Source organism: Micrasema longulum, unplaced genomic scaffold, assembly GCF_059751315.1.
Source record: "Micrasema longulum isolate JH-2025_06_02 unplaced genomic scaffold, ASM5975131v1 h1tg001917l, whole genome shotgun sequence".
Lineage (NCBI taxonomy): Eukaryota > Metazoa > Arthropoda > Insecta > Trichoptera > Brachycentridae > Micrasema > Micrasema longulum.
This window is the reverse complement of record NW_028279091.1, coordinates 64913-91404: the sequence shown is the minus strand read 5'-3', so window position 1 is coordinate 91404 and position 26492 is coordinate 64913. Positions and strand designations below refer to the sequence as shown.

Genomic DNA, 26492 nt, shown 5'->3' with positions numbered 1-26492 from the left:
TATTAGAACTATATATAAATCTATGCAATGTCTCGCAACAGTCTCTGGCAATTTAATCTTACGTTACAATTATTATTTTATTAAATTATATGCTTTCAAAATGGAATATCAAGTATGCAAAAGTGAGCATTTTTGACACCTTTTGTTCGCGTTCAATCGAGGAAGCAAAGGAGAAAACATTTTTTTATTTTTTTTTATTGTTACTAAATACCTACTCGTAAGTATCAAATTACAAATGTTTGTACATACACAATTGATAATGACGTTTTAAAGCTCTCTAATAGAGTAAAAACTCATGTTTAGAGAATAAAGGAGTTTTAGGATTTAGTATTTTTATTTTTTTAATAAACTATCAAACACAGACATTTTTTTGTAGGTACATCGTATTATTAAAGCCATGATTTTTTGAAATGTTGTTTTTTTTAAATGACACCGTCCGTGACGTCTCGAGTTTAAGTCGGTGAGTTTTCCTGACGTTTAAAAAGACAACCTCGTACCTGTCAAAACACACTTAACGTTGAAAAGCATGGCTGCCCGGAAACCGGAAATCTATCACAGCACATAATAACGCTATATTTGATTGGTTATTTATTGTTCACTTCAGGTTCAGACCTGTGACGTTTCAAAGTACCTAGTTTATTTTAGTGTTTTTTTTCATACTTTTTTGAGAGCTGTTAAATGCTCTGACTTTTACCACATCCATGAAAACATTTTTAATTCCAATTTTCCGTAGCACTGAACTTCCTCATTCATGGACAAAAAAATAATAATTTAGTTTTAAGGATTTCAAGAGTCTTTTTCTAAACTTCTAACTAATAACGTCTATTTGACCTATTTTTTTGACACTTGAAAATTTTACACTATCATTATATGTTAAGGTTCATTTGTTGCTGTCAAGTTTTCGTTTCAGATTGTGATTTACGATCTCACTCCATCATCAGAAATATCACCCAGGTTTAAATTGTATAAAAAAGCCGATAAATTTAAGGTATCTCTGTAAGTTCTGAAAATGATTTCCTTTGTGGTAGAAATTTAATTTCGAGCGTGGAATGTGATAAATGATCGTTTTACGGGAACTCAAATTGCTTATTGAAATGTGAAAATATTGGTACCATGAGAATTGAAAATATGCATTCTTTACAATGGTAAAAATAATCATGGAAATACATTTATTCAAATCCATCCAGTTGTGTTTTTAATAACTTCGTTAACTAATAAATCGGGTTGTGGTCCTGTGGCTAGTGTCTCGGACTCACGGACCAAAGTTCCGTGGTTCGAATCCCACTTTACTCCAACTTGATTCCATTTCCTAATAGTGAGTTATTTACAACTCGTTAAAAATGGCCCTCAAAATTAAATATTTGGGTAAATCATAAGAACGCAAATATTTCTTTAAAAAAAAATGATAATTCGTAAATGCTTTTAAAAAAAATACAGAAACTAAAGATGAGTAATACTCAAACCCACAAATTTGGTATATCCAATGACCGGTTTAATCGGTTTCGCGACATCTTCAAGACTGGTATCTTTATTATGGCGGCCTCCGTGGTGTAGTGGTCAAGACGCTTGACTCACGCACGGAAGGCTCCGGGTTCGATTTCCGGTGAGAACACAAAAATTAAAAATGTGATTTTTCTCAAGCCTGGGTGCTCTGTGATGTAATTCACCACTGTAATTAGGCCTCCTGGCCTGTTGTGGTGCAAAAAAAAATGTTAAAAAAAATTATAAAATTATACAGATTTATAGAAAATCAGTGTTAGTAATTGTTTTTGCCTGGACGACCTTTTTACAAACCGTTACTGGGTAAATACATAAGTTCGTAAAATGTAATATTTTAACGAATTTTAATACATACATATCGCACTTTTAAGACGAAAACGACTCCACTAAAAAAAACAACTTTTTAAGAAATTGCAAAAGAAGAATGTAAATTGTGACACCTTCGTATTCTTTCGACGATTGTTTCGTATTTTTCGAAGTTAGCACAAAATTTTAAATTAAAATTTATGCAGAAAAATAATATTTAAAAAAAAAGCGTTGTAAAAATAAATTATTGTAAGTTTAAACAAGACATTAATTTAATGAGTCATTATAAGATTGAAAAAAAAACAAACTCAAGCACTTTGGCAAATAAAATAACGACATCATTTTCATTAAGTCAGTTATTACATGTTTTTATTTATTCACAAAATGACATAAACGTAAATATGTTTGTCTGTGTTGCCTTTATTTTATAAGTATAAACATATTTAAATGTAAAATAACTTCATTCATCAACAAAAAATATCAAGATACCCTGCGATTGGTGTACCAATGCAGTGCCCTATGCACCATTAGATGCGGAAAGAGAATGACGATGATGTTGATGAAATATACCGGTGCCACGAAAGCAATGAAACCGGTCACCAATTATTCTATAATCGTGGATTTTAGTATCACTCGCCGTTTATTTATATAATAAATTTCAATTAACATCTAGAATTAGTTTTCGCTAACAAAATTGAAATGTATGTTTTTCGAAGCAAAATAAAATATGTTTTTTAAAATGCAAACTTATGTAGATGCATTTACTTCCCCTTTCTCAAAAAAAGCTTTTTCACCTTTTCTGCGGTATCTTTAAATAACAATTATAATTCAAAGAAATATTTTGATTAAGAATTACACAAAAACTGAAAAGGAGAAGGGTGGGTGCTATAGCAATTGAAGATTCTACAATAATTGGACATTCTAAATATAATGGTCAAAAAATAAATGTAATGATTTCATTTTATGGAAAAATACACACAAAAAAGTGTTTATTTTATGGTGGAGATAAATTCTGACGTTTACTTCTTTTTTACCATTAGATTTAAAGGGTCCAATTACTATAGCATGTCCAATTACTATGGCACCCACCCTACCCATCTGTGTAAGCCAACACTAAGTAGGTGACTTTTTATTCCTTATTTTGATAGTATTTATGTTGAGTATTATGAATCGTAAATTAACTTTTTAGGCATGCTGTTGGACATAATCTAATCGAATGATTAGTGTTTTTTTTTTAAGAATTGAGAAAAATTAACGACACTGTGACAATAAAACATTAAAAAGATTTATACTCAATAAATAAACGTATGACGTAATCATTTTGTTACAAAAAAAATAAAAATGTAGTTAAGTAAAACAGAGTGGAACAAGATAATCGCTTTATAACTTGTACGTCTTAAAACTTATTTGAAAGAATTTTTTTATATTTTATTTATATCAAAATACATTACATGTATTCCCCATGAGTTATTATAACTCATTTTGGGCCTTAAGATAATAACATTTATTATAATATACATTAACGCCAGAACACACATTTATTATGAACACTAAAATATTTTAACAAGCAAAATAAAGATCAAAATAAAAATACACTAATATGTTAATTATTAACACTTTCCACAAGTATGAATAATCGATGCAATTTATAAGAACCTGCTGACGAGTTGTATGTATACAACTCAGCAGGACTCTAATTTAAGACTATTTTGTAAATATTTTTGAAAAAAAAAAAAAAAAAATACTGCCATAGGTAAGACAGCTTTAGACCGTAAGCCACATTATTCGAGCCTCGAATACCCTCAGCAAGCCTATTATATTCCCTACAAGCCAGGTACAGCAGAGACTTTTGACTAAATTTTGTAGTACGAGTATCAGGTGGATGTAGATTGTGTCTTTGTCTTGTGTCATAACTGTAAACATCACGGTTATAAGTGTAGTGAGTGTGAGCTACATTTCTTCTTTTTTCGCGATAATATATGCTTGCTTGTTTATTAATTTAACTTAAATTTGTCTTTCTTGCTTTCCGTAACACTTTATTTACTTTGTTTGCTTTACAAAATTATTTCATAAGCTTATATCTTTGCATTTTTTGTTTATATGCTTACTGTTTTTTCTTGAATACGTTTGTTATTATTGTCTTTTTTTTACTTTGCAAAACTTTTTATTATATCCTTTCTAACTAATTTCACATATTTTTTCTGTATATTCTGTGTTTATTATTTAGTATGTAAACACGTATTTTATTTTTATTTTTTGTAAATCCCTTTTGAGCGTTAATGAACAAAATAAAAAAATAAAAAAATTGCTTATGATTTGAATCTGTGTATATGCAATTTCGTAATAAGGTAATAGCATTATTGCTAAAAGGTAAAATGCCGGTCATTTTGTATATGTCTTTTGTGTGCATTTCTATTGGAATATTAAATATATTTCTTAATGGCCTATTTCGGATAATTTGGATTTCAGATATATGCTTATTAGTTGCAAAACCCCATATGCATGATAAATACATTAAGTGTGAGTGAATCATTATATTCCCTTCCTTAAAAATCTGATATATATTATACATTTGAAACGTGTCAACTCGTTTCATTGTATTGAATTTCCAATTAAAATATTTTCTTTGAAAAATAATGTCACTCCAATATTCGATTGTTTGAAATGTTATTGTAGTATTCTGTTTCACAGTTACAAAATTCTCACTGGTAACCAAAATATAACAGAAACCCTATTCCAAAGTTCTTTTTGGGAAAACAAATAAAAAATCCTAAGATCCTATTTCACTGTAATTAACGAAAAACAGAAGTGATCTCGAGGGTTTTTATTTTGACTTTTCTGTTTCTAATATAAAGGATGAGTTTGTTTTATCAATATTTATTTAGTATATTATAATTTAAAACATTTAATCAGAACTTAATTGAATCAAATCCCATTAATGCGATCCAAAAACAATGGAACGTGACGGGAAATATAACACGTGAGTAATAAATACAATGACAAACAAAAAGAAAATGGAAATTTATAATGGAATTGAAAATTTTATTACAATGCTGTTTTATGTTTATTTATAAATAACATAAAATAAATCAAAATAAAATAAAAACACATTTTTACCCATTTGGGCTCATCCTACCTCCATACCATCCACTTCTCGATGGCAATTTTATAGTGATTATTGACTAATTGTCCTCACGAATAGTGGAAGTAGGTTGTACATTTAACTCAAGTTACCTAATCCTCTTTGACCGAAAGTCGAGTTAGTTTTTAATTGTTTTGGCAGTATTAAGATAAAGTGTCAATTTTAATTCTAATTTTGCTTTTGCTGGAATTTACAAACAATCCGAATATATTTATTATATGTCGTGTTAATTTGTGAATATTAAATATTTCAACAATGTTTTGAGTATGTCCTAATGCTTGCAGACTGGCTGGATTTCCTCACTAGGGAGTTATTCATATTTGAATTTCTTGCCACAGAGAGGGAAAATATGGAAGTCTAGGCCTATGAAATGATGATAAAGGTTTCAGCTCTTTTACTTCACAAAAGTCAACATATGGAAAAGTTAAGGAAATGTGGATGTTCAAACATAGGTAGAATGGTGAATGTTACACCGTGTGTAAAGTGGCCACTTGAACCAGCCAATGACAATACTACAATAACATTTCAAACAATCGAATATTGGAGTGGCATTATTTTTCAAAGAAAATATTTTAATTGGAAATTCAATACAATACAATGATTTGACACGTTTCAAATGTATAATATCTATCAGATTTTAAGGAAGGAAATATAATGATTCACTCACACTTAGTGTATTTATCATGCATATGGGGTTTTGCTACTAGAAAGCACATGTCTGAAATCCAGATTATCCAAAATAGGGCATTAAGAAATGTATTTAATATTCCAACAGAAATGCACATAAAAGATATTTACAAAATGACCGGCATTTTACCTTTTAGCAATACTGCTATAACCTTATTACGAAATTGCATATACACAGATTCAAATCATAAGTAATTTTTATTTATTTATTTATTTAGTTCATTAACGCTCAAAAGGCATTTAAAAAAAAAAATACATGCTAACACACTAAATAATAAACACGGAATATACAGAAAAAATATGTGAAATTAGTTAGAAAGGATATAATAAAAAGTTTTGCAAAGTAAAAATAAAACAATAATAACAAAGGTATGCAAGAAAAAACAGTAAGCATATAAACAAATAATGCAAAGAAATAAGCTTATGAAACAAATTTTGTAAAGCAAACAAAGTAAATAAAGTGTTACGGTAAACAAGAAAGACAAATTTAAGTTAAATCAATAAACAAGCAAGCATATATTATCGCTAAAAAAGAAGAAATAAAAATATGTATAAATGAAATGCGTATTTGCTAATACTACAATGCAATTTGATATAATAGTAAAAAATAAAAAAAACCAGTAAAGGTAATAAAAATAAACAAGTAAGTATTTTCTTAATTTATGGAATTGAATTGTCAATAATACTTTGACGAGCAGCTACAAATAAACGTGTTATTGCGGACTTATAAGATAATAAAGAATTGCACAGAATGTCTGCAGCCATTTATACCATTATGTACACAATAATCGTTTTTTCTTTTACATAATGGAAACTTAAATGTAAATATATTTATGTATTTCATTGATGCAAAAAATGCACCAAGTATTAATATTGTTTACTTAAATATTGTAATGTGATTTTTTTTTTAAATGCAACACTTGTTTTTGCAAAACCCAAAACAAAACACAGAAAATTTCATTCTTATACTCTTTCTTAAAAATAACAACTAAATCTGTTTAGTTTTGGGGCGCGGAAAATGGGACAGCGAAATGTCGATTTTGTCGATTAATTTAGGCATAATCAGTCCAACGTGTAATGATAATAATAATATTTGGCTGATTTATATAGCGCATTTTTTGTGAAAAATCCCCTCAAGGACACTTTACAATTGTAAACTTTAACTTACATTCTAACTCAACTAAAGTGACATATTATATTTTCTGATTTAAAATTGAGGGTATGATAATCTAAAGAAGTGAGATTTTAGTTGGGATCTGAACTTGTATTTTTCGCCCAGTATCAAGGAGGCATTTGCGAGAGAGTGACAGAAAAACAATGTTCAATCTAGAATAGGTTTTTCATTAAAATTCTCAACCACCGCATATCTTCTAAAGATAACTCTAAATATTACAATTCTTACGCAACTTCAACTGATTTAAAGTTACTTAGCTAGAAAATGGGAATCTAGTTATGATAAAGCAAGGAACTGACCTTGGAACTGACAGGATCTGGAGTCCGCTACTCTTCCCCGAGTGAAATGCCCACTTTTTTATTTATTTATTTATTATATACGCCCAGGGGGCTTTTATATGACAGTTACAAAATTAAAATTTAAGAGCTTTATGGTTTATTTATTTATTTATGTATTTATTTATTTATTTACGGTTCCATGAACCTTTTTACATAATTACAATAAAACCAGCGAAAAAAAAATACAACAAAAAATAACATAATATCAAAGAAAGAACAAAAACATCGAGAAAAGTATATAATGATAAACAGTATTTATATAAAAAAAAAGAAATATTACATCTGTAACAAATATAAATATTTACATTTATAAAAGAAAGGCAAATAAAAGATAATAGCAGTTTTTAAAAAAGAGGAAGAGGAAAAAAACAAGAAAGTGCTTTAAAAGGAAAGTTAAAAAGTTTACTTCGTTGATTAACATAAATATTAATATTAAACAATAATAAATTTAAAAAATAATTATGCACACAAGAGTAAAGAGAGAGACTCTGTATATCAAGTGAATACGTAGATACTGCTCTAATAAACAGCAAATTTTATTTTTTAAAGTATCGAAATACATTATGCTTTATAAATATACATAAATAATTATAAAATAATACCAGTATGTAGTAGGTACATAATTAAATGTGTTTGAAAAATTATAACAGTTTTAGGCAAAACATTAAAGTTTTCAGTACGTATTATTTAAGTGTAGGTAAACAAAATGCAAAAAGTTGAGGTGATTTAATGCAAGTTGTTTTTATTTTGTCGCCATAAGAATTTTTAATCTATAAACTACCAATGGAAAACAAGACGGGAGGGTCCGATGTCTTGCAGGGTACCCGCTGGCATAGCGCGGGTTTAAACTGTGTAACTCGGTTATAAGCTTAGACTATACCCTGTCTGCGTAATCTATAAGTGTGAAAGCACTACAATTAATGATAAGACATATCAACTTCTCTATACTCAATTCCGAGCCGGTGTAGTCTGTCGATTAGGGAATTGTATTGGAGAAATTAAAATCAAATTAAAGGCATGTCCCATATACATGCAGTTAAAGATTAATAACTAATCTTTGAAACTTGACTATAAATCATCAGAGTGAGTAAAGCAAAGGTTCTGTATCGAGTTTCTTAAAATAAATGTCCTTGAGACGAAGGATCAACACAACCTTCGCATATACATTACTTACTTACATAATATTGTGTTTGTGTACATAACTCACTGCTTGTATTCTCTCAAGCTAACATAATATGAACGAGTATGTGTGTATTAAGTTACATTATGTTCTTTTGATATACGTATATTTTAATGACTTCCTTCTGACGGTAAGGAAAACGAAAAATCGCGAACATAACAATTCACATAAATAATGCAAAATATGTACACACTTTTATATTTGCACATAGGATACATAAAAATAAACGTATACTTGATGGCACCAACAGACAGAAAAAATGTGTGGAAAATAGTTCAAATCAAAAAACACAACGCAGTAAATATGAAAAACGTAAAATGCTACTAAAAGACAGTAAATTAAAAAAACAAAACGCGCAAGATAATTATGTAAAATTATATATACAAGATAGTAAATCATTATTATATGTACAAGAAAATAAAGTAAAATTTTATGTACCTACAATACAGTAAAGTAATATAATATTAACAGGACAATAAATTAAAATTACATGCATAAGTCATAAAAAAAACGTTCAATATAATACAGCAAAATATTATTCAAAATACAGTAAAGAAAAATAATAAGCACAAGACAGAAAAGTAAAACTACATGTCCAAGACAGTAAAGTAAATGAATTTGTATAAAACAAAAATTTTGATGAATAAGACATTAAAGTTAAAAGTGTGTAATTAACTGTGTAAATTAGTTAATAACTAATTACTGGTAATATAAAGAAACTATTAATCTTGTTTGAAAATAGTAAAAGAACTATATTATAAAGTGGACCAAAATAATCAACCAGCGTGATGTATCAGATTTTATTATTTAATTATGTGCTTCAATTTTTGTAAAAAGCATCAATTTAATGTTTTTACCATTAAATATGTTCATCTAAGTGGTATATTGTGATAATAAGAAGAGTTTATATATATATATCCTACGCTTTGGATTTAGTCTTAGTCCGCAAGTTTACACTGGAACTGCCCCCCTTAACAACAACAACAACAACAAACCATCACGCCGTAGGGGTAGGCAGAGAGGATAGAACGCCATAACACTCTATCTTGGCATACAGACCTCGCTTCCTCTACATTCATACATCTTCTCATGCACGCACGCCGATTATTCCTACTTTTGACATGTCCATCTTCAAGTATTTGATGGACTTGATCGTGCCATGTCTTTCTCGGTCTTCCTCGCTTTCTGCATCCATCAACATTTGCATCGTAGATCCTTTTGGCCGTTCTTTCGCTGTCCATTCGCTCTTCATGTCTAAACCAACGCAGCACCCCTTTCTTGATTCTGTGAATAATGCATGTCTCAGCCTTACACACTTCACGGATCTCGACATTTGTGCACCTATCATACATCGTTTTACCACACATTCGCCCGAGGGATCGCATTTCGACAGCATTCAACCTACTTTCATTTAATTTAATTTAATTTAAATGTATTGTTAACCTTACTATAACTTGAAATCAGCGGTACTTCTGAATATTTTAATTATAAAATCAAAACTTTAATAGGAATAGTTCTCGGATACGTATTTTCTAGAGATGTTTGATTCTTGTACTAATTAAATTATACCTCCGCCCCCGCAGTAAACTCCAATTAAAAAGCCGATATACTCGTATCTGATTTATTTCTAGTGAAGGTAAATTAATTGTTTTTCTTATTCTCTTTGTTCAGCGAATTTCTTTAATTGTAACTACAACTATAGCATAAATACAACACATTAATTACTTTTAATATTGGAGCATAGTTTTTTATTTTATTTAAAAAAACGAATTGTTAACGACATAATTTTGTTTAAATTTATTAAGGCGCACGTCCCACCTCCATCGGACTAAAGTCACTCAAAATCTACTTCAGAAAATCCACTCCAGAACCCCCCATCTAATTATATTTACTATCAAAATGAATTTGTGATTATGAACAAAACAGATAAATCGAATTAAAAATATATGCATATTTCTCGTACATCTGCTAATTTCAATCATAATTAATTTATCAAAACTAATTTCAATTTCATCCATGTATTCAACTTTTGTCTTATCCATTTAATTTTCATTATTAAATATGTATGTTTCCACTTTCCATTATGTTCAATCCCAACTCAACGCAGGGCTTTTGGCCCCATGGAGTAAAGGATACATTACTATTTTATTTCATATATCGCTCCGTAAATATAAAACCAAAGTTAGTGCAAATTTCTAATTTTTGAGGTTTAGATGCAAAATAATCGCATCTGTTATTATTTATTTATTTATTTATTGACGGACTTTTACAGTCCATTCCAATAATGGTAAACATATTTTCTTGTACTAAATACAGATACAAATTACATAAAAAACAACTTAATAAAATAAAAGCTAGGACAAAAAAAATAAATTACAAAGTTATTATTAGTTGTAAGCTTAATCAACCATGTCGGGAATCGAACCCGAGACTTATTGCATAGTAGGCATTCACGCACCACGCTGTTGTTGTTTAAAAAAAAATAAAAAGGCAGGAAAAATTTAAATGTTTCGTTAAATCATAAGAACGCAAATACTAATTTTTTAAGTTAACAATAATTTTCTGTTTACCATCAAAAATATCCCTGTCATGATTTTAAAAACATATTTCTTTTGTTTCAGGCTGTTTATTTAGCGAGTCCTTGTGTACTGAGAAAATCGAGTGGTGCTATGACGGTAAGTTTAATATTTTAATCTGAAAATCCTTTCAAATTAAATGGCAGTCTACGAACTTTATTCTTAATTTTATTAATATCGCTTTACCCTAGTCAAAGGTAATCAACGTTTTTGTAAATTAAATTGCTTAGTGGTGTAAAAGAACAAACTTTAAAAAAAAACGTTCGTTTCTAAAAACATATTTTTGAATATAAAATTACTACGGAGAAGTGACTCAAATAATAATTATTGTTTCTTTTGAAAGCTTTTAGAAAATTAATTTTGTAGATTGGTTTCTACGACTTACTCTGTGAGTGATGTTTTTCTTATGAGACAAAGGATTGGTGAGTATTTAACGTGATGGAGATTTTTTTTGTTATTTTTATAAATCATAATATTATATCCACTAGTCTAATTGATTGCACCAACTAATGTACACAATCAGAGGCTATTTATGTATAAAACGTAAAATATTTTACATGTTCAACTCTACGTATAAAAATAAATTAGAACACAATTATCTAACGGGATTTAAGTCGGTTGTTAGTCTAGTTTATTGATGTTTTTAATAAAAATTAATATGGACAGGGAACATTAGATTACATTATTTGATAATTATTAATTTGATTGAAAACATGTTCCACTAATAAAATTGTTTATTTATTTTGAAAATGTTTGGTAGAGAAACTTTCTAAATTGATTTACGTATGTATTTCAAATAATAAAAAAAAATCGTTTGTGTGATTTCTTTTCCCTCTTCTTTTATTTTACTTTCCTTTAATTTAATCACTATTCTTGGTAAAAAAAACAAAAGTCTACGATGTATGCAAGAAAAGCGATTCGCTTATGAATGTTGTTAAATCGAAAGTGATGGTTTTTGAAAGGGATGAAAATATAACTAAATGTGAGATCAGTGTGAACGGAGATATTCTGAATCAGGTAGAAAAATTTGTGTATCTGGGAAGTATGTTTACTAGGGATAGAAAGACCGAGAAAGATATTGAAAGGAGGGTGAGTGCCGTGAACAGGGTGAACAGTGCACTGAAATCTACTTTGGCAAACTTTAGTTTATCGCAGGAGGCTAAACTAGCAGTTCACAATGGAGTTCTAGTGCCAACTCTAATGTATGGGAGCGAAGTATGGAAATGGAAAAATGATGATGAAAGTAGGTTATATGCTGTCTAAATGCGATCCCTCAGGTGAATGTGTTGTAAAACGATGTATGATAGGTGCACAATGTCGAGATCCGTGAACTGTGTAAGGCTGAGATATGCATTATCGACAGAGTCAAGAAAGGTGTGCTGCGTTGGTTTGGACATGTAGAGCGAATGGGCAGCGAAAGAACGGCTAAAAAGATCTACGATGCGAATGTTGATGGATGCAGAAAACGAGGAAGACCGAGAAAGACATGGCACGATCAAGTCCATCAAATACTTGCAGATGGACATGTCAAAAGTAGGAATAATCGGCGTGCGTGCATGAGAAGATGTACGAATGTAGAGGAAGCGAGGCCTGTATGCAAAGATAAAGTGATATGGCGTTATATCCTCTCTGCCTACCCCTAAGGAGAAACAGCGTGATATTTTTTGTTTGTTTTGTAATTTAATTTATTTTATTTATGCGGTTTGAGTACACTTTTTTTTAAAACATTAATTTCAAAACAATAGACGTATGTTTATCCTTTTATCTTTTTACAGTATTATATATTTCAAGTCTGTACTCTCTTCTTATATTATTAAAAATCATGTTTGCGCACTCGATAATAAACTATTATATCATTGTTTATCGGGACAAAAATTATTTAATATTTTATAAAAATAGTGTTACATTGACCTGTGTATTTAAAGAAATTAAGACTTCATAACTCATTTTGTTATTTGACTTTTTTTTACCCGTTGAATCAAGACAGAATCATAACAAAAAACACAACAAAAAAAGTCTTATGTTTTGTTGATTTGTTAGGAAATGTTTTAACGTTACTTCGAAATTTTGATAAATTATGTATGCACGTTAATTTTAGAAGCCAGTATACGGCTTAGGTGTCGGTAATGTAGTTGATATGTTATGGTTGTGAAACTAAATATTTTGTACAACTATTTAAATCAACACATTGAACATAATAAATTTGTATGAGGAATAAAAATATGTAATGTGACTGACTTGAAATGGTGATATCATGTTAACCTAATGACACTATAGAACGCACGTTATGTATTTCAGATTACGCATTTGGTAAATGTCTCCAAGTTTTTGGCAATGTAGAGGAAGAAGATTTAGCTAGGTAAGACAGATCAGTCTTTTTTTAATGTTTGTATTTTAGAAATTTGAGCCATGTTTAACATCTCCACTTTTTAGGCACGAATTGACGACTGTGGAACTGCGTGGATTTGAACATGAGCTCCAACGACTTTTGCTACTTGGATACAGATGGAGTCACGCCTATACACAATGTATTCTGCAAGCCATGCTCTACTCCATTAGGAACAGGTGAGATACGTGATGCTACGGATTCCATAACAATTAGCTTTCTTCAGAACAGGATAACTAAGTGAATGCTTGTATTTACATTTGCGTAGTTAGCTCTTGTGTGGCTGTGATGTCACAATGGTCGACATATGACACAAGACTTGATTTATCTCTCTTATTTTTTAAAATTATGAATTCGTATTTTTTGCAATCTTCAAATGGACATTTTCACACCCGATTTGGAAAGTAAAATTTGTATAACTATGCTAGATGTTAATCCAAAAAACATTTATCCTTGCTTCGCGAAGAATGAATATCCGCTAATTCAGCAACACATCTATACAGATACCTTATACAAGAGAGATCAGGAAGATACAAATTATAACAAGTAAGACAGAGACGCTGTTCTGCGGCGAGTGTTATCTAAAACAGATTTAATCTTCAGTCGGTTGATGACAGTGATGGGGGACGTACGCGCGTAACATGGGCGGCGTATTTGTGATTTTTAATTTATTTTGTTATAACAGGGCTAAATTATAATATGTTTATTCACATAAATTATGGAAAAAGAATTATTAAACAGTACGTCTCCATGTTTTTTTTTCAAATGGCTGAACGTTAGAATATTCTGTATTTTACTAGTGGTAACACGATGCTACATCACCGCGCGCAAAGCAATTATTTACCAGTCTTTTAAGAGTTAAGAAAAAAATACGAAATATCATATGAAATACCTCTTATTTTATATTATGCCGTCTCGTGGTAAAATTGTGATTTTTTTTCATTATCGCATTATAATATTTATGAAATTGAATTTCATACGTTCTTGTTATAATTTTAAATACAATATTTCTTGCGAAATGTAAATCTTCGTAATATATTATGCCGAATACAGACCATACTCATACGACAAGTACTGGCTCGAATGATCACATTTTATTGTATTTTCCAACGTGATCTGGATACGAAAGTACCAATCGTTCTTAAAAATGACTATCAAAAAACAAGATATTAATAATGTGTTTTACGATATGCTTTACAGATGAATTGACAAAAATATAATATCGTTTCCTGAACTTCATAACCTCTAATTTGTTTTAACCGAAAACAGTGGGCGTGTTGTGTCATGTTGATACTTTACTATTATTAAATATGATGGTACTACTTGCAAACCCCAAAAATCCAAAATTTAAAAAAAGTGATTTATTAATTGAAATTTATTCAGAATACAATTTTTTACAATAATTTTAACATTGTCAATACGGCTTAATTTGTAAGACTTGACTTTTAAATTATCAACTTTGTTGCAAACATGGAAACTTCCACTTGAGTATTGCAAAGTTGCTAATGTATAAAATATATTTTTTATTTCACTACTGTTTCTTGACATTATCATGCTTATGTCATCACTGCTTACGTATAATATATTTACTGATTATAATTAGAAAAATAAGTTTTTAAAAAAAGTTGAAGTTAAGTATTGTATCAGTTTTTTGTGAATTGATCAAAATAAAGAAAGATGGATATTGCCGGGCTTGCAAGAAGTACCCTCATATACGGAACTACATAAAATCATAGTCCATTTATTTGAGTTTTTCCGAAATATCAGTGAAGAGGTGGTTTATTAATAGGCAGGTGGAAAAGTTATTTATATTAGCATTTTGAACATATCCAAGAATAATTGTTTTTACTCTGATGATATTTGGTTTTACTTAATTCGATATTATTTTTAGGCTTCATTATGAACCAACCGTCTGCGACCATCTTGCGGACCAAGATCTAACGACGGCTCTCGGAGCCTTCGAGGCTGGAGATGATGTAGACCCGCAATCTGTTGCATTTGTTAGATACACCCCCAACACTGATGTCACAGAATCTGATTTTGCTGATGAAGTTTATTTCCCTCCGAACGAACCGGAATTTTTAGAAAACTTGCCGATGCTACCTGAAGCTGAAAGTAAGAAATTTTATCAATAGAAACGCGCATCATGATTGTAATTTAACACAAAAATATTATTTTTATAAAATATTTTCAGTGCCGATAGACATTCAAGAAACCCCACAAACATATGATTCCTGGCAAGAGCAAATAAAAAGGTCTTACCGCAGAAAAAACAAACGATCTAAAGAACACGATCGGTCTACTCCGCGAGATTACCAAGTTTTCTCTAGAATTTACAACACGCCCGGAGATTTCCGCGAAGGCCATGAGACCAGAGATCTCAATATGGAAAAACTTGGATCCGTATTCGGAAACAACCAACAATATCCTTCACATGTCCCCGACCAACTAATGGAAAACGAACCAGTTAACAATGGTTACTTACCAAATATTCCTCTTACAACCGATGACATTCTGTATTTGTTGCAACCGGGAAACGAGGAAGAGCTTCGAGCCTTATTTCCTCAATACAGCGAAGAACCGGGAAATCCCGAAGTTGATTACGTTAAACTTGGCGAAAGAGACCCCGTCAATAAATGGCTCGAAAATCAGGACTTGGATCAACTTAGAGCTGCTTTAGCGGAACTGAAACAACCATTTGATAATACTATGGATCCTTATTACGTTTCTACTAGTGAATTTTTAACCAAGAACCGTCTAAGACCCGACCGATTCAATCAGCATTACAATACACCAGATAGGTTCAGACAAGGGTATGAAAGCAAAGATAGTATTATGGATGAACAAGATAAAGCAGAAGGTGAAATTCCAGAACAGAGAATTTATATCGATGAAGAGGATCCTGACCACTATAAGGAAGAGAGTGGGAGTGGTGAGCATGATGGGTATGCAACGAGACAAAGAGGAATGGAATATCTTACTAACAATGAGGTTGCTCCACAAGGTAAGAGAAGATAAACCCCTTGTGCTGCTAATTTATTTGTATTTAATGACATGCATAATGTATTATCATAAATATTTTTGAATAGATTACTCCCGTTATAATGGTCCTCGTGTTGCCTACGATGGAGAAGAAACTCGTGACGATGGAAGACAGGCAGCACTATTATCCCGTCTCATCAATACCTGGAGAACTTCTGCAGGGCGAGGATCTCCCGTTTACACCGAAGGAGGACGAGTTTATGTTGGAGAAAGTACACCGACAAGTACAAACATTTTTTATTCTGTATGATAGTGTCATCATGTTTCTTGTCTTTTGGTTAAATTAGTTTTATTGATTTCCCAACAGTGACGGTTTTGCCACAACATTTGGTAACAGTATCTAATTGTATATAAAAGTAGATTTTGTTATTTTTAAAGATGGTCCTGAGAATGAAATGCCCTCTCACATGCTAAGCCCCGAGCTGGGTGCTCTCCTGGCGGACTACGAGTGGGGCTTCAAGCGTCGGGAGCGCCTAGATGTCAAAAAACCCGGCCCACCATTTGACAAACACAACCAACAATTCAAGCATATTCCTGAACAAAACGACACCAAAAAACCAGGTAGTGGAAAAAAACTGCATCTAAAAATATGAACGATTTTTAAAAGTTATTCTGAAAAAAAACTAATACGTCTGATAAATATGTAAATATTCTTATATCCAAGCCTGTAAGTAGTACCTGTAGTTTACTGCTTGAAAACATTGTAAGAATCATTATTTTATTTCTTACATATGAAGACGAACCGGTAGCAGCTCCAGTAATTGTGAAAAAGGAACTTTACGAACACGCGGAGAAGAGCGACGAAGGGCAGGGCCATGAAACGTATGATGTGGACAGTTCTTACGCCTACGTTCTTTTTAAAGACAGGTAGGTACGATTTGTGTTTATGCGTTAATAGTTCATGAGCAAATATGCTGGGCACGTTATAAGCGCGAACAAAATATCATTTCAATTCGTGGGTAATTGTCTTTTGTGCCTTCATTATATAACGTACCTTCATCACGATCACACAAAAAAATATTTATATTGAACTGCAACTGTATATCACAAAACAAGTATTGTTAAGTAAATAACAGCATTTATCGATACTATTCCTGGCCGATTACCTTTCTTTCCCATCCTTCCCTTGACCCATCCTTATGGTACCTACCTAACATTCAAAATTAGAAGATTTGGATTTAGAATAAAAATGAAACAACATTTTATACTTCACGTAAAATCGGATAAAAAGTGCTTGGATTCGTCGCGCGTCGTGGAAAACATTGTTACATTGTATAGGGCATTTGGCCGTCCAGTGCCCGAAATTGAAGAACATTCACATCATATTAAAGCATTCACATCATATCCATTCCATGTTCCTATCCTTTTTTCAAATATTTCCCAATCACAAAACCGAATGAAATTCGTTTTTTATTCACAGTCCACCTTTAAGTATATCGTTTCAGTCGTAAATACAATCCAATTTATGTAACAAGTGTATAATTAGTTGTATGAGGGTATTTAGAACCAAAATTAGAAATCTCCACCAAAAACGGAAAATTAGTTATTGATGCCAAAATAAACTGTGCATAAAAACCTACCTACCTAAATAATAACGTAATTTAAAACCATCTCTAAATCTTGCAAAAACAGATTTCAATTATACTACTTGACACCGCCAACTATCTCAGTGACTCCTTTAATGGAGATTTATAAGTTTGCTTCTAATACCCTTATATATTTTTAATATCAAAAACATTTTAAACTTTGTGGGGCATGACATTTCACACATATTTATTTATAAACCTTTTTGACTTTAGAGTTTTACGTCCACCGGTTTCTAGGTTATTTCTCCTCATCTGATGATGATCAGGACTTGAACTAACATATAATTAAAATATTACAAACAGAGGAATAAAGGAAGGAGATAGAAAGGAGATAGTATGAACTCAACAGTATCTGCAAAAATGCCTATTTTTATGACATATCTGTTTTCGAGGAAGTTTTTCTAAACATTTAAATTCTTACTCGAAAAATTTGGGGGCTGCGGCTGTAGTAGGCAGTGCAGGCAGCATTGTGCTGAGGTTGAGATGTGAAATAGGGTTAATATTATTTACTGAAAACGGTCTACGATAACAGAATGAAAAAAATTGTATGTTTTAAATGGAGTTTTTAGCCATTTTCAATTTTCTAATGTCTGTGTTACTGTGGAAGTAGGCGTAATACGGTACGTACCATACATTCACGGAGACTGGACCGCTGTGCACGAGCAAACCACGGCAAAAATCTACACGGCATGATAAAATACAATACGGTGGATCGATATTTATTATTTTACAATTATTTACTCATTTAATGCCTGGTAAACGCAATAAGTAGTACACCATGAGACCGGCTAATCTCCAGTCGATTTTTTTGCAGGATTTTACCTGAGAGTACTCGCTAAATTTCAACAATGATTTTGATAAAATTATCATTAAAATCTCTTTTGTTAAGTTTTACTTTATTATTTGAATTGGGTTGTGGTCCAGTGGCTAGTGTTGCGGACTCACGGATCCGAGGTCCGAGGTTCGAACCCCACTCTACCCCAACTTGATTTCCATTTTCTAATAGGAGTTATTTACAACTCATTGAAAATGATCACTAAAATTTAAATATTTGGGTAAATTATAAGAACGCTAATATTTCTTTGGTTTTTTTTAAATAATATATTAACTGAGGCGTTTTTATTGATATTTTACTAAAGTCATTTACTATAGAGTTTTATAAAAAAAACGAAAAATATAAATAAAATCAAATTTAAATAGGTACTATTGAATCTAATAAATGTCAATCCACTATAATTTTACCGTGCCGTTTGGAAAAGATGGTATGTGTGAAACAGGCTATTCTCCGTCGGGAATCACGCGGCTGGTTTGTTTATTAAGAAATTATTTTTAATGAACAGACGTTAGGTATTGTGTAATTATTTAATTTCAGATAAAAAAAACAAATATTGCGTTTCAAAATTCAAAATTGCGAATCATTATTTCTACAGAATATCTACATAAATGAATACGACTCGAAATTTCATGTTTTATTTACTTATTTAAGTCATGTCATATTTATGACATCACGCATTTCGTCACCTTGTCACAAAATGATTAAAAAAATCAATGTAGTTAGACAATTTATTTTTTTCAAACAATTATCTTTGTTATAATATGATTCAACCTATAAATTGCTATTCGACTTTATTGATTTTTATCTATATTTTTAATTGGGCCATATAATAATAACCTAACGTACTTTTATGGACTATCTTATCACCCATCAAAATATATTATAAATTAGATTCGTATTTAAAATGAGCTAAATCATAATGATGCGAATTTTTTTATTGGGCCTTACTCATAAACATGGTATAAAGTTACGCCTAGGCAAAGTGGTAGAATACGGATGTGAATATCATCCTAATAATAGTGGTTCAATAAGGATGGTATTCCCAACCTCATTTTACCGCTGTGCCTAGGCGTAACTTTGTACCAAGTTTATAAGTAAGGTCCATTATGTTCCCTCCAACAATTAAGTCGGCTGTTCAAGGGGGAAGGTTCCTGATTCGATGCCCGGTGGGAAAATAAAAATGATATGTGAATTTTCTCAAGCTTGGGTGTTCTGTGCTCTAATTCACTACTGTAATGGGGCTTCCTGGCCTGTTGAGGTGTAATAAAAAAAAATATTTTTAAAAAGCATTAAAAAATATATATTAAAAACATTACTTATGGACTTGTCAATAACGGACATTTTTTTTCGAGTACAGCATTTTAATTTTGTTTTTGAAGCAAAACGTTTTTAAAAAATGCCTTATTGGAGAGCAAATTAAAATACAAGCATTACTATTTTTTTTGATAAATTTTATAATTTTAATTGGCTGTGATGACACGAAATATTTATTTAACAGGGTATTTTCACACCTGAACATTTTATAGTCCCTGGACTGGTACCTGAAGCGTAAGGCTAATCATTTTACCTTCATGTAACAAAAATGATTAAAATACGCTGCGATTGGTGTACCAATTCAGTGCCCTATGTACCATTAGGTGCGGAAAGGGAATGATGATGATGATATAATTTAAAATACACTTATAAATCTATTTTAGTTATGTTGTTATACCATCTTAATAACTAACGTAACATTTCGTATAAAAATATCAAAAGCGTATTTAAAAAAAAGATTTACAACTGATTAATTGTATGCATAATTTTATTCCCTTGTACAATGCGTTTTTCCTCGTTGGTAATCTTATTTTCTTTTATCTCTAGTTTCATATGTTTGGCATTATTGATTAAATTTTATGATACTTTTTATTTGAATAAACTCCTTCATTATTTTACATTACAACACTACTTTTTATTTGTTGATTTTTAAATGAGAATGTCAATGTCATAATGCATTATTTTTACATTTGAATAAAATGATGATTATGATTTTAATATTTTTCACTTCCTTCATTACATAAAAAAAAAATATCATCAAACAGTAACCTTTACGTGGGTATTATTTTCTATATGAGCTAATGCTCGTAATCGTAATCGATTATCATATACATAATTTAGGAAAGGTCTTTTGTTTTAAATACAGGTGACCCAATAAGAGCGCACTATTTAATTTTAAAATAAAATGCATGTTTCTTTTGAGCGAGTGATGATATTTTTATTGCATTGTAAAGTAGATATGTTCCGATTATGTATGGAATGAAATATCCGGCATATGTCTCCGCGGCTCTGAACACAGCGCTCTTTTGCGTTCAGAATATCGCCCTGGACCGGACATGGAATGAAAGCTGCTCCTGTGAATTTTGTTCCGTATTTTTAAATAGAAATCGGTTTTTTAAGTAGGTTTTCCTTTGTTAATGAGAAAGAATTATTTTTTCTCCAATAGACGTTAGTAATACTATCATTTTGTATAAAAATATACAAGATAATAAAGTTATCGGGTTTTTACATTACAATTTGCTAGGGCGCGGGCGGGCGGGCGGGTGACTCCCTAAGGAAGGAGTTCTAAGGGTTAATATTTTTTTTAATGTTTTTTGGAAGTATTTTATTTCATCCATGAAATTAATGACTTCAACAATATTAATATTGAATTCTTGTTTTCTTTTCTCCCAATGTTTTGTTTTTATTATATGTAATTTTAGTTTATACTATTTTAGCCATGATTAATTTATTTTGATAGTAACAAGACATACGCCTATAATATAATATAATAATAAAAAAAACACTCAAACTCAATTGTGTTATATTTATGTTCCGTTTTTTTAATTAAATGTTAAATATTATAATATGATTGTATTTTTTCTTTTTTAGTATCCGAACGTGGAAAGAAGGAGATCTGGTAGTCAGGACCATAAGAGAATTACTGCATTTGGAACCATCTGCCTTTAGTTATCCGAGGTAATATTGTTATGTATCCTTAATGTAATATATGCAAGCACAATATTTATGGAAAAATACTGAACTATTAAAAGCGCATTTTCTTAATACGTTTGTTAAATGAATTATTTTACAGGGTGGACCGAAACGAGGTGACTTTCCGAGTCGAGGAAAACAGCAAGTCGTACAATGCATCAGATGTAGCGAGCCGCATAGGTAAACCTGCTCATGATATTAACGTGTATTTATTTGGTTTGCATGAAATAACCAACTAAACCCTTCCACCCTGACGGTATAAATTTGACCAGGTGTAAAATCACTCATATATCTCTTATATTATAATACAATTGCTGTAACTAATCACTGTCGGTACGTATTTGGACATTTTTCAATAGTTTCGAACATTTTGAAACAATTACTTTCAAATAATTATTTCTGGGGATCAGTTTTGCGTATATCTTTCACCCGTTTTGTTGTGTAAAATTATTACTCCTTTACAAACCACAATATTATTATAATTATGATAGCAAGTAAGTTATTTTTAATATTTTTGTGGTTTAATTAAAATGCGGGTTATGCATTTATTTTTGTAAATATCCCGTATTGGAAAAAAAACAATATTTGATATTGTAATTCCCCGATCATCTGTTTTGTACTACCATTTTTTCAATATATTTAAAGAGTTTTAAAAACCTATAATCGTTTTCAAGCTATATATAACATAATTCAAAAATAAAAAGTTCAAAAACTCTATTAAATCTATGTTTACGGAACAAAGAGTTAAATCATTCAGAAATCATCAAAGTTTCTAACTCAAATCCTCCTCCCAAAGAAAACTCTGTTGATTTTGTATTTGAGAGCACAATAAGGTTCCTCAGAAATAAAAATAAAAAACACGTACTTTTTAACTCGACCATTTGCATATTGGCCAAGCGATCGCAATTGACATCATCAGCTGATTACAAAAAAATAACAAATAGATGAATTGAATAAATATGTATTTATTTATTATATAGAAACAAACAGTCAACAATGATTAAATTACATGATAAAGAAAATTAAAGACGGACCAGCGAAGTTTCTAAATAATATATATTAAATTATGGTACATTCTTATATGTGTGCGTGCATATATATATATATGTAAGAGAGTGTGTTTGTGTGTATTTGTATGAGAGTAAATATTCAGGTGTGTGTAAGCGTGTACATTATTAAAAAGCAAGTGGGAGTGTCAGCCATTTTTGAATAAATTAAGGTAAATGTTATATATATATATATCAAAAATAAAAGAAAAAAATATTTGAACAAGAACAATAGAGGAAAGAGTTGTACATTATGCAAAGAAAGGGCGTCTTAAAAAAACATTGGTTACAAATATTACATATTATACTAAATAATATATGTAGTAAGGGAGAGTTGGATATTGGCGAGCCCCTAAGGTATATTGCATTTTGCAACCACAACTGAACAGATATTTTGATTTCGATTACATTTATAGGTACATACATTTATTAACTCTAATAACACAAAGGAAAATAACGGAAAATTAGTTATTAGGTAAGTTTTCTATGAAAAAACAAAAACGTCATTGAAGCGCAGTATTATATAACCGGTATTTTAATAGCGCGCCTTTAGTTTGATATTTCCGCGCCTTTCTTGATCAACATACATGTTTTGTTTTAAATAGAGACTTTAATAAAAAAACAAACATAAGACAAAACTTTTAAAGTCACAGTTAAAAATCAAATAAAATCCTTTTAAAACCATATTCTATTATGGTTAAAAACCAAAAATAAAGACAAAACTTAAAAAAAGTACCATTTCAAAATCAAGTTATTACACTCTATTACACTTTTTTGTCATTCGTGCAATAGTCACATATATAATTATTCGGTGTATTTTTTCCACTGCATTCTTTGTCAACTGGGTCATTTTTGTTTAAAAAAAACATATTTAAAGAATTATAGTATAAATTGAACAAATGTATTGTTTAATGTAAGCATGAATAAATTCAGATCTGTTTACTATCAAACAAATAGTGATATAATATATAAATGCCACGTACCTCCAATATTTAGATCTAACAAAAATTATAAGAAAACACACCAAAATAGAGATCGACTGGTCCAACACGCTCAGGACACCGGAAGCTGAAAGAAGTGAATCCATGAAGAAGGCTCCAAGCCAATTGTATTACTGTAATCTAACATGTTCAAACTTGCATTGTTTGGGAAATAGACGGGGGCGCGCCATTATCAACCGCGCGCCAATATCCAACTCTCCCCTAAATTAATTAAGGCACCACAAAATATAAAACAATCATTTAAAAATCAGTCCGATTTGTTTTGTTTTATCATATGAAGGGTACAGGATATGGAAGTTCAAACACAGATAGGATGGTGAATGTTACGCAGTGTGTAAAGTGGCCACTTCAACCATCCAGTGACAGCTTCTGTACCTTGTAAATACTTAGACTTTCATATCCTTTCTCTAAAATGTTCTCCATCTCTATTGTAATATGTTAAACAATGTTACATAGCAAATTAAATCTCAAAACAACATTTTTAATACTTTTATCAATAAAAATGATTTCAGAATACAAAACGAATAAATAACAAATGTTTCGTGTTTCAGGCATGAAAATATGCCTATTAGAGTTTTTTTGCATTTTTTTTTTTTAATTCGTGTTACATCTATTTTTATCGTATGGGAATTCGGGCTAACCGATTACTGATGATAATATCACCCCGGTTGGAATTACTAAACTAACGAAGCATAAAAATCAGTTTAGATCATTTCAAAGGATTTACATAATCTAAAGGCGTTATTTTTTATTTTTACAGATGAAATTAAAGATGATCTCAAACGCAAACTCGGGGTCGAGGTAACTCTGGCGGGTGTGGGGGATAAGGTATGTTTTTATATTTTATATTACAACTAAATTAATTAAGGACACGAATACTATTACTGTTACAGTTTTTTTAATCATCTCAATTAATCAAAATATTAAAACACAAGATGCTACGTTTATCTACGTATAAACTCATATCTATTGACCGGTGTTATTGTTTCAGTATTCTACATTGTCTGTAAATTCCAGTCTCTTATTTAACTGTCTCCTAGAAAAACCCATAAATACATCGTTTTTTTATAAATGAGTTACGTGCAATGTAGGCATAGAAAATTAGGTTAATTTTTATTGAAAATATGTATTTCTTTTTACTCCTCAAACTTTGGTCAGGGTTTTTTTATATCTAATACCATTCACTCCAGTTTTAGATCGCTATTAAAATGATAATATTGTAACTAATTCTTTATACTGTAATCAATCAACTAATTTTCTACGAACTTTTTTTTGCGAAGTAAAATTGATTTGTTATTTACAGGCCAAGTTTCCTGCTGTAAAATTGGAAGAGATTCCGACATGGAACTGGACATTTGACAACTCCTACAAACCCGTTCTAGCTGCTTCGGTTCTATCTCTCCTTGCTATTACGGTTGTCGTTTCCACAGTATGCTTTGTCAAGACGAACATGCGGCATTCCAAGTTGCGCGATCTGTCTTCAGGAGACACTGAGGCTAGTCAAGACTATCAGGTAATTTAAACAAATAGATATTTAATCAGTGAAAACCAAATGCCACATATATAACGCCTGCATACCACCTATTCTTCTCTATGGATGCGAACCGTGGCACCTCATGAGGGCTCAAAACAGCCAAATACTGAGTTCTGAGAATAGGTGTCTAAGAAGAATCTTAGGTTTGACGTTGTGAGGAATGAAGTAATAGGAGAACGGACGCAGCAAACTCCTATGACAACTGTCCTCAAGCGGAGGCGATACAGTTAGCTGGTCCATATACTGCGGATGCCTCCTGAAAGCCGTAACCACGTTTGCCTTCTTTACAAGGCATCAGGTTCTCGACGTCCTGGACGTCCCCTGATGACTGCCTCCGGCCTCCTGAGGCGGCCTCCGTGGTGTAGTGATCAAGACGCTTGACTCACGCACGGAAGGTTCCGGGTTCGATTCCCGGTGAGAACACAAAAAAAAATAAAAAATGTGATTTTTCTCAAGCCTGGTTGTTCTGTAATGTAATTCACCACTGTAATTGGGCCTCCTGGCCTGTTGTGGTGCAAAAAAAATGTAAAAATGAAATGACTGTTCGTCACCAGTTTAAGTCAGAACTAGGGAACGCGAATCTGACTTGGAAGGACGCATAGGAGCTGGCAACCGATAGAGATGGCTCTTTGTGGACACCATAAACTCCAACTAGGGAGCGGACATGAAATGTATGAATGAAATTAAACAAATAAATTCAAACACTTTTTTGACTTAAAAATTATTTTTTAAAAATCATAGGTTTATCATACTTTCCTCTGTTTATAATCGGTGAAGAAAAAAGAGCTAGATAAGACATTAATATTGTTTTGATTTTTTTAGCTTTCTATACAAAGACGTGAAATCGATTGGCTCATTTGTTTTACTCAATCCCTTTACCGTTGCAGTTCGCTGACTTTTGGTTATAACAAAGTTCGCAATGTTATAAAATGCGTAATTAAATTATTTGTTTACAATGGATTCCCTTTTTATAGGATCTTTGTCGAGCTCGCATGTCGGGAAAATGGCCAGCAAACGAAAAAAGCGGAGCTGAAGGAAAACCAGATACGGGAGCGCAGAGGATTACTTCTCTCTCTAGAGAATCTGATGGAAATTCACCATCTACCAGATCTAGCACCTCATCTTGGCATGTATTTTTTATACGGAATCTGAA

General features: G+C 31.1%; 1 protein-coding gene across 1 annotated transcript in view; it reads left to right on the top strand.

Annotated features, from left to right (window-relative positions):
- Positions 1-26492, top strand: part of IA-2 (tyrosine phosphatase IA-2) — an 87716-nt gene that overhangs the window by 51311 nt on the left and 9913 nt on the right. The window contains exons 3-15 of the mRNA XM_088238554.1: positions 10949-11002; positions 13202-13262; positions 13337-13468; positions 15181-15404; positions 15484-16293; positions 16379-16555; positions 16710-16892; positions 17069-17198; positions 21657-21743; positions 21859-21938; positions 24566-24633; positions 25109-25318; positions 26314-26465. Coding sequence (XP_088094680.1) covers positions 10949-11002; positions 13202-13262; positions 13337-13468; positions 15181-15404; positions 15484-16293; positions 16379-16555; positions 16710-16892; positions 17069-17198; positions 21657-21743; positions 21859-21938; positions 24566-24633; positions 25109-25318; positions 26314-26465 — 2368 coding nt within the window. The remainder of the gene's footprint in view (positions 1-10948; positions 11003-13201; positions 13263-13336; positions 13469-15180; positions 15405-15483; positions 16294-16378; positions 16556-16709; positions 16893-17068; positions 17199-21656; positions 21744-21858; positions 21939-24565; positions 24634-25108; positions 25319-26313; positions 26466-26492) is intronic.